At 37.3% G+C, this 13,393-nt stretch overlaps 1 protein-coding gene across 3 annotated transcripts in view; it reads right to left on the bottom strand.

Annotated features, from left to right (window-relative positions):
- Positions 1-720: 720 nt before the first annotated feature.
- Positions 721-13,393, bottom strand: part of SLC2A2 (solute carrier family 2 member 2) — a 31,798-nt gene continuing 19,125 nt past the window's right edge. For 2 of the 3 annotated variants that reach the window (XM_046657910.1, XM_046657911.1), the window contains exons 7-11: positions 12,902-13,089; positions 9,810-9,914; positions 6,256-6,357; positions 5,346-5,549; positions 868-5,256 (exon numbers count right to left, since the gene is read on the bottom strand). In XM_046657910.1, coding sequence (XP_046513866.1) covers positions 5,056-5,256; positions 5,346-5,549; positions 6,256-6,357; positions 9,810-9,914; positions 12,902-13,089 — 800 coding nt within the window. In that variant the 3' untranslated portion in view covers positions 868-5,055. Of the gene's footprint in view, positions 5,257-5,345; positions 5,550-6,255; positions 6,358-9,809; positions 9,915-12,901; positions 13,090-13,393 lie in introns of all 3 variants that reach the window. The other variant, XM_046657909.1, reaches the window with a different exon arrangement.

Genomic DNA, 13,393 nt, shown 5'->3' with positions numbered 1-13,393 from the left:
ATGACTTGAATGACATTGCTCTTTCTGTTCCTGTCTACTTATTTATGAAAACAAGATTTTTCAATATATCTGTAATAACAAAAAGCAATAATAGAATTTATGCTGAACACTGTTTCACTTTAGCAATAAGAAATACCCATTCATTAATATTTAAATTAATTGAAAAAAAACCCTATACATCTCATTGAGATGAATTTCTAAAATAGCTACTTTTAAAATGAATAATTTTATTAAAATTAGTAATGCATATGTTTTTCATCAGTTGTTTACTACTAATAATCATACATGCCAACTCAATCCAGAAAAGAAAAGATTAAACATTTTGGCCTTTGTAGACACAGGACTTTTTTTTTTTTGCTGAGAAAGGTTCACCCTGAGCTAATATCTGTTGCCAATCCTTCTCTTTTTCCTTGAGGAAAATTCACCCTGAGCTAACATGTGTACCAGTCTTTCTCTATTTTGTATGTGGGTCACTGCCGCAGCATGACTGCCAACGAGTGGTGTAGGTCCACACCTGGGAACTGAACCTGGGCTGCTGAAGTGGAGTGCGCCAAACTTAACCACTAGGCCGTGGGGCTGGCCCCCAACACAGAACATTTTTAAAAATTAAAATTCAAATTACAGTCATGTGTCATTTAATGACAGGGATACATTCTGAGAAATGTGTCCTTAGGTGATTTTGTCATTGTGCAAGTATGATAGACTGCACTTACACAAACCTGGATAGTATAGCCTACTACACACCTAGGCTATATGCTACTAATCGTATGGGACCACTACCATATAAGTGATCCATTGTTGACTGAAATGTTGTTATGCAGCACATGATTGTATAGATATTTTTGTTGTAGAGACTTAGAATAGAATCATCAAAAATATTTTAAAGCATATACATTTATTACTTAGGATAAAAATCTTTGTGGGAAATGTAATGAAACTATGAGAATAGAAAAGAATGCAGTAAAATTTCCACCTGTTAAATACATAAATATATTTGTGTATATATTTTTAATGGTTATAGTGAGTAACAAATTACTATGATATTTAAATTCCATTGGATAAATAGGGCATGGCAGTTATTAAATGTCAATATATACCATATTTTTAAAAATTATGTCCTTTGGTGCTATTTAAACATATGATGAAAAATTTTAGATGTCAACTTAAATATTTGAAAACTGCTAACTTAAAGCTTTTTCTATTCTCTCCTTGCTATATAACTATTTATTTTCAAATTTTATCCCCTTTATGAGAAAGCAAATGATTAAGGATAGGGACTATGTTTTCTAAGCTTTGTATCTTTCACAAAACTTCAACAAAGTGTCTTGTTCATAGTAAGAGCTCAATTAAATATTTACTGAATTATTTTTATTTTCATCAAAGGGAGTCATTCATTCCTCTTCAACTGTTCTTACCTAGCCTTCAGATTAGTTTTTTCTACTACCGATAATCAAAACAACTGCCTGATGGAAATAAAATTTGGGTTTAAAAAGTAACTCACACGTTATCTTTAAAATGAGAATAGGAAAAATACTATGAGAAGGAAACAAGTATATACAGTAAACCAATATCAGTCTTCTGAAATGTGGTTATTTTCTATATAAAATAAAACAACCAGCATTTGGAAATATATTTATTGAAATAAAACTATAGTGTATATATACTCTTAACTAAAACCAGTTTCTTTTCATGATGATTCTTTCTAATGTGCACCAAATTAGAAAGCAGTAAAAACACCAGCAGATGGCTCAGAGTGGTTGAAATAAACCTTTTCTCCTCAGGTCACCGATACAGAATTGTAATGAAAATTATATTTTTTACACTTAGCACCTCTGCTTAGGACACCATAAGCACAAAATATTGCCTAACCTTGCTTTATTTGCTACAGAAGCAACAGTAAGCTAGCAATAAGAAGTAGCCTATGCCTGTACACTGGTTTACACACTTTTGCAATTTTTGAGGATTATCAAGAAGGTTTGGTCTTGTCTTATAATTATAATCCTGTCAAATTACATTTAAATATGATATACAGAATTTTACTTTGTACTTAGTATTATCCAAAACCTAATGTTACAGACCTCTTAAAAAATAACATAACTTAGGCAAAAGCAGATTTAAAAAGTACAATAAAAATTCTTATAACCTACTTAGAAATATCAGGTATGGGTTTAGGAATTAGATAGCCTAATATTTCCCATGATTCTTACCATTTCCTTTTTGTTGTGAGATTGTTGCTTGAAGTAAGAAAATACTATCTGAATTTATAAGACTCCTTTTATTCAAAAGAAAAATTTAGAACTATCTTATATATGATACTGCAGTATCCTAACAGTATCTTTTGTGAATACTAATTCTAGGTAACATTAATTGAGCACCCCCTTCATACCAGGCACTCTGCTTAGTGCTTCAAATTTAATCCTCACAACAGCTCTCTGAGGTAGGTAATATTATTGAGCCCATTTTGTAAGAGAGGGCTTCAAATTGAGGTTCATGGAAGGCAAAAGATTCCACTGGAAACATTTATACCCTGCTCTTCTCGAACTCCTCATTAGACTGTGAGCTCCTTGAGGAGAGGGCATTCTCTTACTTTATCTCAGGGCACATAACGGTGCTCATGTAGAGAGGAAAGAGGAGAGGAGGAAGTTAGAGAAGACCCTATGACTGGTGTCATGACAGTGGGCAGTAGCTAGACTAGCAGATGAATGGCAAGACCAAGTGTAATCATGCTTCGAACAAGCTAAGAGAAAAATCACATTTGTAAGGACATTAGAGTATGGAAACACTTCCGCAAAAATGATAGAGCACTACGAGAATTAAGTATCCAAACTCACATCTAATTTCCCTGGGATTAAATCTAGTTAATTAGTGCCAATTTTATTATTTATTATGATGTATACTGTTGAAGACCTAGGAGTTTTTATTATGTTAGGCTCATTCCTTTGACCTAATGTAAACCTCCAGCAGCTTCTTATTTCACCTTAATGTTTCTTTTCAACTCACTTGTATCTCTGAAAGGAAAAAATTATGGAAGGGAAACCATGTAAATTGCTTAAATTTCTCTGAGGCAGAGGACTTCAGGGTCTGAATTTCTGGTATTTGTGGGTCAGCCAAAATAACTAATTAGAACTTAAAAGTAGTCTTTTGGGTTATTTAAATCTTTTCTGCTTTATTCTCTTGGTAAATGAGATCAGGAATAGTGATTTGATTAAATCACATTCGTTGCCTATAAAAATGTTAACTTTCTTTATCATTGCAACTTTGGGCTTCCCAAAGGCCACCAGCATCCTGAAGAAGACAGAGCCACATAAGAGCCATTTTCCTGCTCCTGCCCTATTCAGTCCCTACTTTTATTTGCAGAGTTCACAATTTAGCACAAAGGTCTATTGAACTATTTAAGCTCACTTTGACTGTGTCCTGAAATCCTCAGTGAAAATAGTTTGTCCTAAATTGGGCCAAAGGAGATAAAAATCAGTCAAAGTGAAAAGAAATAACTTCATGTTGTTTATATTGCCAAATTACGTAGAGGAAAACAACTTTGACAAAAAAAAAAAAAACAAAGCAAGTGTTCAGTATTTTTTTCCACCTCTAAAAAGTGCCTTTCTTTTATGCACATTAAAGCAAACGTAAAAAGGACTGATTCAGTGCTCCACTTTGTGAGGAAAACAGCCTGGAGCTACTTTAGCTCCCCGCTAAGCCTTTGGTATCCATCAGAACTGTATTTCCATAGTTGCAAAACTGACTGTAAGTGAAAGTGTGTTTAATCATCTGTGTGTTTCCAATTTGCTTGCATAGGTGAAAGCACTTGTGACAGGGCCGGGCGCATAGGTGGTGCACAACTGGTAGCAGTAGCAGCAGAGCAGCTCAGATGGCGTCCTCCACCCCTGAGACAAAGAAGGCAGCGGCAAAGGGAGGGATTCTGTTATGTTAGGGAACTCAGTCTGTCCAGGAAAACTAAATAGGGACTTCAATCAAGTCTGAACATTCATAAAGTTTCAGGAGCCCCCCCCTCTGGAATCCTCCAATCTTACCTTTTCAACTTGTTTTGAAACAAAATAATTTAGAAAATATTTTTTAACGAAAAGAGCAATCTTTTACTTCAAGTTCCCTAAGTTAGGCTACTTTGACTTATTTAGGGTTGGAGGAGGTACACAAAATGCCTGACTTATCACTGTTTGAGTGTATTTTATAACATAGCTCAGAAAACCAGGCTGTGCTCAATTAAAAGGCAAAACAAAATGTAGCTGACAGGATTGAACCAGCGAGGAATTAACATAGGTTTATAACAGATGTTAATATTCATTGATAACTCATGCTATGTGACCAGTTAAAACCTTTTTAGCATTTAATCTTACAAAAACCATTTGGTCATCAAAGGAACTAAAATGTTTTTGTGTTTTCTGAGTCCTGAAAGATTTGGGTACACCTACCAAAAATAAAAGTTTTTCTTTATAAACATATTCTAATATATTCAATAAACCATTTCACATGAAAATACAGAAAAATAAAAATTTAAGCAAAATACAAACTCTGATGCACAAGAAAAAGGCTGAGTGGGAGAAATGGAAAAGTATTAATTTTAACATGGACTTTACTGCCACCAGCCATATCTCCTTTGGTATGAGGTCTGTGGGTAAGAAAATTCCAACTTAATCACATTCAAATACGTAAATATTAATTGTATCTTCAGGCTTCTAGTCACATGTTTAATGAAGCAATAATATGATAGAGTGAAACTGCTTCAATTTCAGGAGAACCTTGTTATGAAGAAGAGACCTAGGAACCTTAGGACAGTACTTGCCATTTAGTGCAGCGAAATGAACTCGACTTTTTGGTTTACTTAATTACAGAGTCTTACCATCAAAAATAGATTCTCTAACTTAAAAAAAAATACTTTCTTTGGTAATACTTGATGACGTTTCTAATCAGAGCCCATAAAAGCTCTTTAGAAAATCAAACAATACTTCAAGATGCAGATATAAAATTCTCAAAAGAATCGTCATTTAAAAACACACAGCTTCCATCCTGTTTCTGTTCACATCAAAAAGCAGGTTGTCTCTACGCAGTCTCTGTAGCTCCAAGGAATTCCATTTCGACAGCAGCTTTTGGTGCTTGGGCCGATCCACTCTTCTTTCGGAATTCTGCCGCAATTTCCTCAAACGACTTTCCTTTGGTTTCTGGAACTTTGAAAAATGTAAACAGAGTAAAGGCTAGGACCACTCCAGCAAAAAGGAAGAACACATAAGGTCCACAGAAGTCCTGCAGAGAGAATAAACACAGAGTTCTAATTTGCAGCTGTTCGACATTATCTCCTATTCAGTAAATATGCACAATCTTAGGCTGCTTACCGCAATGTATGGGAAACACAGAGCTACAATGAAATTGCAGGTCCAGTTGCTGAATGCAGCTATTGCCAAAGCAGCAGGCCGTGGTCCTTGACTGAAAAACTCAGCCACTATGAACCAGGGGATGGGGCCTGGCCCAATTTCAAAGAAACTGACAAAAAGGAAGATGGCTGTCATGCTCACGTAACTCATCCAAGCCAGTTTATTCTGGGGAAAAAACAAAACAAAAACAACAGTGGAACTGGGATCATTGGCTGCTTCTTCCTTCAGCTAAGTAGACTCTCACTGAATTCAGAGGTGACATAGCTCTCTTCCTGATGTGTTTATGTTCAATTAAGTATAAGTTTTTCTAGTCGGAGACAAGTTTATTCTAGTCGGAGTCATCCTTAAATCTGTTGAGCTCCGTTATAGGAAATCCTCTGGATTAGGATTTTATATGACTCTTAGTCACTCTTCTTTTTCCTGTGAAAGAGGCAAGGCAAGGCAAAGATCCAGTGACCTTTGCTTCTACTCATACCAAAGTTGCTAGACAGCATGCATGACCCCTCTTGAAGTATTAGATGAGAGTGCTAGGCTGGAGAGGTCCAAGTATTTGCCCAAGGTCACACAGGCAGCCAAGTGGCAGAGCCAGCATTAGAACCCTGTTGGGGCTGACCCCAGAGCCTGTGTTCTGACCATTTTGCTGCACTGCCTCCTTGCCTAACAAGTGCAGTTTACTTGCTCATGTTCAGTCTTTACATCCAAAAAACTAGTTCCTTTTTCCTTTACATTTCTCCTTTGTTTTATATGCTGTTCCTCTGGCTTTATTTCATAAGTCAATCTCAGATGTTTTTGACATACAAAGCACTTTAACCTGGAGCGCAAAAGTGCTGTCATATGGTAACCAAAAATCTCAGCGCAGCACCAAACTCACCAGTAGCATAAGTCCCACTGACATGAAGATGGCACAGAGAAACATCCCACTCATTCCGATTAGAAACAGAGAGCGTCGCCCTGCCTTCTCCACAAGGAATACCTAGGAAAGTTTAAAAAAATATTGACTTTATACTTAAATAGTTTTACTTCCAAAGAGGTCATTTTAATTTACACACCTGGAAGAAAGCAGTTCTATTATCTCATTTTACACATGTGGAATTGAGGAGGGAAGGGACTCTTGCTCGAGGTGGCAGAGCTGGTCTCAGTAAACAGAGGTAACTAACAAATACCTGTTTCATGTAGTCACAGTGATTTGAACAGGCCCTTCTAGAGACAGAACCATAGCATTACCACCATTCTACAATGGTCACTTTGGATACAATATTACAAGGCTGTACATCTTGGATCTCTCCCTATGGATTTCCTATACATTTAAAATATGAAGGTCCTACATAAAAAATGACACTAATTTCTCTTTTGATAATTATCCTAAGTTATAAATACAAGGGTTTGTGCACTGCAGAAACTTTAAACAGTAAAACCGTTGAGGTGTCAACTGTTCTCATCCAACCTTCTCACTACTAGTAAAGTCAAAGTATGACCACTCACCTAGCGACATATGGAATTTGATCACTTGACCAAAATAGTCAGGTCTGCATTTTTCTAGTGTGTCTAAATGCACCTGGTGCTGGGAGTGAACTATCCATTTGAAAAGATAAGATTTTAAAGCAAAAAGTTAGAGTGCTTTCTTAACCTAATTCAGGAGATATGTCACTGATTCCTTTTGGTCTGTGGACCTTTGCATTCATGGTTAAGGGTTACAATCAGCCAAGACCAGAGTGTGTTGCATAGATGCTTGATCCTTGGAATACTGCCGAGTTTACTGAGTCACACATCAAAAATTACCTGTCATAATTTCTCACTTCAGAGGGTAAATCAGCGAGGCTCATAAATCTGTCAGTAAATCAATAGCAATCCAATACACTTAGTATAGTGAGCTTTGGCTCTGAAAACTTCTGAGAAGCATTTCTTTTCATCAACAGTAAAAGCCCCTTAACTCAGAGGCATTTTATATCCGAGTTTCAAATCACTTTGGAATGATAAACAAACAGCTGACATTTAATTATTGAAAAGGAAGTAGGAAAAACAAGCCTTCCTCAAGTTCATGAAGTTTTTCTATATATTTTGACTCTTTAATTACGACTTTCAAAGCTGGCTTGATGACGTCATGTCAAACTACCAAGAAAACAGAAGCATTTCTTCAGGAATAAGGGCTTTTATTATATCTGTTATTTTCTGTTTCTGAACAATTATTATTAATGGGATAATAAACTCTAAAACTACATGCCTTGAAAATTGAGTTGAATCCCCTGCTCGAGGCCCGGTGAGTGCTCAGGAGGAGTACGACAGGGTGAGACCTGGTCAGTGGCTGGAGATGTCTGCCTGACCATAACCCTTGTCTCTGCCTCAGACAGTGTGCGTCACTCAGATCCTGGATGCCCACCTGGAGTTTGGTAGCCACTGCTTCTCCCCTAGACACATCTGCCTCCCTGTTCCCTCCACGTTTCTTCCTGTTTTGTTTTCTCTCTTGAGATTACAGGCTCCCTTCTACTGGCCCATGGGTGTGGAAGGAATTCTGGGATGTGGAACACAATTCAGCATGGAGTTAGGAGAGTCTCTCTCTTTTCCCAAATACTCATTGAGAAAAAAAACATTGTGTTCTTTTCAAGTTAGTAAAACATTAATATATTATCAGTGCATATTCCTATTTGCATGTCTTTATTTGAAAGGATTCACAGAATTTGGTAACATTGGTTAATTTGGGGGAGAGAAACTGGGTGACTGAGGGATTATCCTTTTTGTACACTCTGAATTTTATTTTATTTTCATTTTGAATTTTAAAACAACTTTTCAAAAATAAATATAATTAAAAATTTTAAATGTTGTCTGTAGTCCTGGAGGGTTAATTAGACAGCTAATTAAGAGATGATTTTTTTTATTATATCACTCACTTGCTCAAAAACTTACAGAATAAAAGGATGAACTCTAAAAATGTATGTTCAAAATAATCAAGGCACTGTTTTCAGAACAACTTCTCCCACTCCAGTGGGGTAGGGGAGGGGAAGCAAAAGTGAAATTCTACAGTAGTTTCCTTTTATGCATTTTTAGAGTTTGGGTCACCCAATCTTGACAACTTGATGCTTTACATAGTAAATCCTGTTACATAGAAAATATTTTAATCATAGTCTGTATATTTAAAAAATATGTGGAAGTAGGATTTGTAAAAAATATTAGGAGACAAAAGAATATGAGTAGTCCATTGGACAGCATCCCAGGCCTTCACTGAGTTAGAGTGGCCTTTTGACTTGAACGGGGTGATTTCTAAAGGCACGTCTACAGAACCACTGGTGTTCCCTTGCTATCTGTTCTTCCTCCTCTTTCCAAGGTCTGGCACTGTTTAATGTGGTCTGGACAAACCTGCCTTTTGATCTAGGTAGCCGGGCTGTAATTTATTGACCACCCTAAGGTAATAGTTAAAAGTCCATGTGCAGAGAATGAAAAACAAGTGACTAGAGTATATTGACTATAGCATTGTAACCAAAATTGAAAAGCACAAGCTTTTTGAATATCCTGCATTCAAAGATAAAAATAACCCCCATTACCCTCATTTTAGAGTGAATTAAATTAGTTAAGAAGTTTTGGGGGTTTTTTTTTTGTTTGTTTGTTTACTTTAATTCTTAGATTGTTATATTAAGTATCATTGTTGTCAAGACATTGAATCATTCATTATAGAAGGTATTTGGTCTTAAGAAGAGTATATGAACTCTTCCCCTTATTGGGGGAAAAAAAAGACATTTCAAAAATATGTAACATTTGACTTTTCAAAAAAATAACATTTCAAAATTAAGAATAACTTTTCAAGCTCTACACATCTACTCCATCCTCATGATATCACACACACGCTTATGCATCACCAGCATCCATAGCCTTGTAAGCTACCTGGAAGCTCTGCCCAAAGGCCTAATGTTGTAGGAATTTGCTGAGTCTGTTTAACTTTGCTAGAGGCTTAGATAACTACTAGAGGGGACCTTGTTTATTTATTTTAAAAAATGTTTTCCTCAAGACATCAGGATAAAAAAAGAATTTCAGCCATGGGAGGAGAGGAACTTGGGTAGAAGACCCAATATTGATAGAAATAACAAGCTGTCAACCAATCCCAAGAGGCTTAAGTACAGAGCAAAGGAGAAGGAACCCAGGATTTACACCAGGAAAAGGTCCTCTCTGCCCCCAAGTGAATTATTAATTCACATATGAGTGACTAAATGGCATCCTGGCAGATGGGGACAGCCAGTGATCCACTGGCTCAGTTAGCCTAATCTCAGTACAGTGGGTGGTTATTCACATACAGGACTCTTCTTGAGACCCACTTAGTTCTACACACCAAGTACACGTGGACAATAAGTCATTGATCGCTTTTAGATCACAAGTTTTTTTCCTCCCAATTTCTGGACTGAGGAACAAGCAGAGTGTTTATCTAGGGTGTTTACTTACAGAGACAACAGTGAAAACTGTGTTGACGACACCAACTCCAATGGTTGCATAAACAGGTTGGCTGATTCCAGCCGTCTGAAAAATGCTAGTTGAGTAGTAAAAGATCTGCAAAGTAATAATAGTTTAGCCTTAATCAAGAAGCCTAGCACTGATGGCTTTAAAGCAAGAAATATTTTACATTGTTTATTTTTAGTTGTTTCTGTGGGACTGTGGTCTCTAGAACTCACTAAAAATTTTATCTGCCTTCTCCTTCCAAGAAAGGAGAAACTACAATCTTTCTTTAGTGGTTTTTGGTTTTTTTGAGGAAGATTAGCCCTGAGCTAACATCTGCTGCCAATCCTCCTCTTTTTGCTGAGGAAGACTGGCACTGAGCTAACATCCGTGCCCATCTTCCTCTACTTTATATGTGGGACGCCTACCACAGCATGGCTTGCCATGCAGTGCTATGTCCGCACCCGGGATCCGAACTGGCAAACCCCGGGCTGCCGAAGCAGAACCTGCGCACTTAACCACTGAGCCACTGGGCCGGCCCCTCTTCAGTGTTTAAAGCTTCTGATTGCTTAGAAATTCTCCTTATATTTAGCTGAGAACTCTGCTTCTGTGTTTTCTGTCTCTTTTTAAAAAATTTAAATTTTCTGGGGCCAGCCTAGTGGCGTAGTGGTTAAGTTCATGCACTCTGCTTCGGCAGCCCAGGGTTCACTGGTTCTGATCTCAGGTGTGAAGCTACGCACCACTCGTCAAGCCATGCTGTGGCAGGCATCCCACATATAAAAGGCAGGAAGATGGGCACATATGTTAGTTCAGGGCCAATCTTTCTCAGTAAAAAGAGGAGGATTGGTGATGGATGTTAGCTCAGGGGTAATCTTCCTTAAAAACAAAAAAGGAAAAAGAAATTTTAAATTCCTGTTAAAGTATAAAAATACATAGGGGCCATCCCTGTGGTGTAGTGGTTAAGTTTGGCACACTCTGCTTTGGCGGCCCAGGTTCTCAGGTTCGGATACTGGGTGCAGACCTACACCACTTGTCAGCCATGCTATGGTGGTGACCCACGTACAAAGTGGAGGAAGATTGGCATAGATGTTAGCTCAGGGTGAATCTTCCTCAGCAAAAAACAAAACAAAACAGAAAAAGGACAAAACATACAAAACAGTACACATAAGAGTACAGATCAATTAATTTTCACAAACTGAACACATCTGTGTAATCAGGACCCAGATGAAGACATAAATCATTTCTTGCCCTCCAGAAGCCCCCTAAATGTCCCCCTATTTTCCCAAGGAACCTCTTCCAACTTCTACCATTGTAGATAAATTTTGCCTGGTCTTGTACCTAATATAACTGGAACTGCATAATGTGTTTATTATTTTGTATCTGGTTTCAACAGTACCTTTGTGAGAATCATCCATATTGTTGTGTGTATTTGTAGATTATTCATTACCATTGATATATAGTATTTTATTAATATACCACAATTTAGTTCTACTAAACTATTCTATTAATGGGTATTTAGGTGGTTGCTATTTAGAGTGATTATGAATAGTGCTGCTGTGAACATTCTAGTACAATCATTTTGGTGAAGTATGTACACATTTCTACCTAGGAATAGAATTGCTGGACCATAGTGTATGCATATGCTCAGTTTTGATAGATACTGCCAACCAGTCTTTCAAAGAAATTGTGTCAAATTACACTCTCACCAGGGTGTATAAGAGTTCTGATTGCTATTGCATTTAATCCAAAATTTTCCACTAATCTCAGTGGAGATGGAGAAATCTGGTTTACAACCTCACCAATAGCCTTTATTAGTTAGCTATGGTTTTAGGTTTATAATAGTCTTTTAGGTCATTCTGTCGTTCTGCCGTCCTCTGTCATTCCTTCCCCACATAGCATGTCCTGTTGCTGGCACCTCTTCCTGCAGACAGGTCTGATGCAGGAGGATGTACAGACTGTGCTCAGTGAGAAGTGGCTTATGCACATTGCACACTAGGCCACATTTTTAGGCTGCCTAACAGCCTCAGGTTCAACATTTCCTGGATGCCTATAAGACAGGCAGTGGGATGGAAGCTAAGGCAGGGAGGTTCGGAGAGGTTAAGTTTTGTGCCATGGGATATACAGGCAGAGCTGAGAAAGGGGATATGAATTTGGTCTCTGAGCCCCCAAATTATATAGAGTATTCGATAGAAATGAACATCAGGAACTCCTTAAAGGAGGATGGAGACCACAGCAGATCAGTATTCAGCTTATGGAGTGAAGGTCAGTTCTCCTTTTCCTTCAACTAATGGGAATTACATTCTTTGCTTCCCCCAAGTCTCTGCCCATCCATCAGTAACCCCCAGAGTATCCCTTACGGGTCTGGGATCGGCTCGGTATAGATGAAGCCCAAGTCACATTGTTAACAGCAAAGAAAGGGGATAAGTGATTTTCATTATCTAGTTTCTTAATAAAATACTTAATTTTTTATTCTAGTAGCTAATTGCCCGTAGAACAATATTAGTCAGCATTATGCAAGGATTTCAGTTAAAACCTAAATGCTAGCTAATTTAATACTCACTATGTTTTTCAGTCATGTCTTATCTACTGCCCTCACTCAGCAATATCATGCCAGTTCACTCCATTGTTTATTTTGTATACTCTCTCCCCAAATACAGTGAAAGTTTCTTGGATGGCAGGAAACTTCTTTGCACCTGGCTGTCTGGTACTTCATCTAAATGGAAGGAACTATGGATTTCGTTTGCCGAGGCTATCAGAAATTTTAAATTTGACACTCAACTCTACAATTCCCTTGTAATTTAGTTTTTTTGGTATAATTATTCTCCTTTCCTCTCTTTTGTATTTATGACTTTTGCCTTTTTGCCTTCATCTTAATAGACGTACAATACCATTGGTTGTTGACATTTTTAAAAATTGTAAGCTAATTTTAGAAAGCTGTTGAGGCAAAACAAAGAAAATTAATGCTCACTCAATATGTCTGTTGTAGTAAAATGTGATGTCAACATTTTAAAATGTCTTTTAGCTGTTTAGACTTATACCCCTTTCCTTCTCTGTCTTAGTTTACTTTGCTCTCAAAAGTTAGGGAGTGTCCTTAAACTTACCCCATTGATTCCAGAAAATTGCTGAGCCAGGTGTAGCATTAATGCCACTAGGATAGGCTGTCGGTAACTGGAATTGGTGAAGAGCTGAAGTATGGAGACTTTCTGCTCACTTGATGCTTCTTCCTTTTCTTTTCTCATCTCAATGATGTCTTTGGTGACATCAGCACCTCCCCTGAGTCTTTTCAAGCCTGTGCCCCAAAATGATCAGGTTGTCACAACTCAGGTCAAAACAAAAATAAATTTATTTTCATATGTTAATGAAAGAACTGCAGTTCTGCATAGCCCTTTCTACTACTTAATAGCATGGGTGTTGGGAATTCTTTTTTGTTAAATTGAATCCTGCTTTTTTATTTTAAAAAAAGCAGAACATTTGGCTTCATCTCATGACAAAGAAAAGTGTGAACCTCATTATCGTTGAAGCGCAGCACTGGGAAAACTCTTTTAGAAGCCTCTGGTTGAGTCCATTACCCTGCATGTGGGTTTAAAATTTGG

This window comes from Equus quagga, chromosome 4 (genome assembly GCF_021613505.1).
Source record: "Equus quagga isolate Etosha38 chromosome 4, UCLA_HA_Equagga_1.0, whole genome shotgun sequence".
NCBI lineage: Eukaryota > Metazoa > Chordata > Mammalia > Perissodactyla > Equidae > Equus > Equus quagga.
The sequence above is the reverse complement of the archived record's forward strand: the minus strand, read 5'-3'. Positions and strand labels throughout refer to the sequence as shown.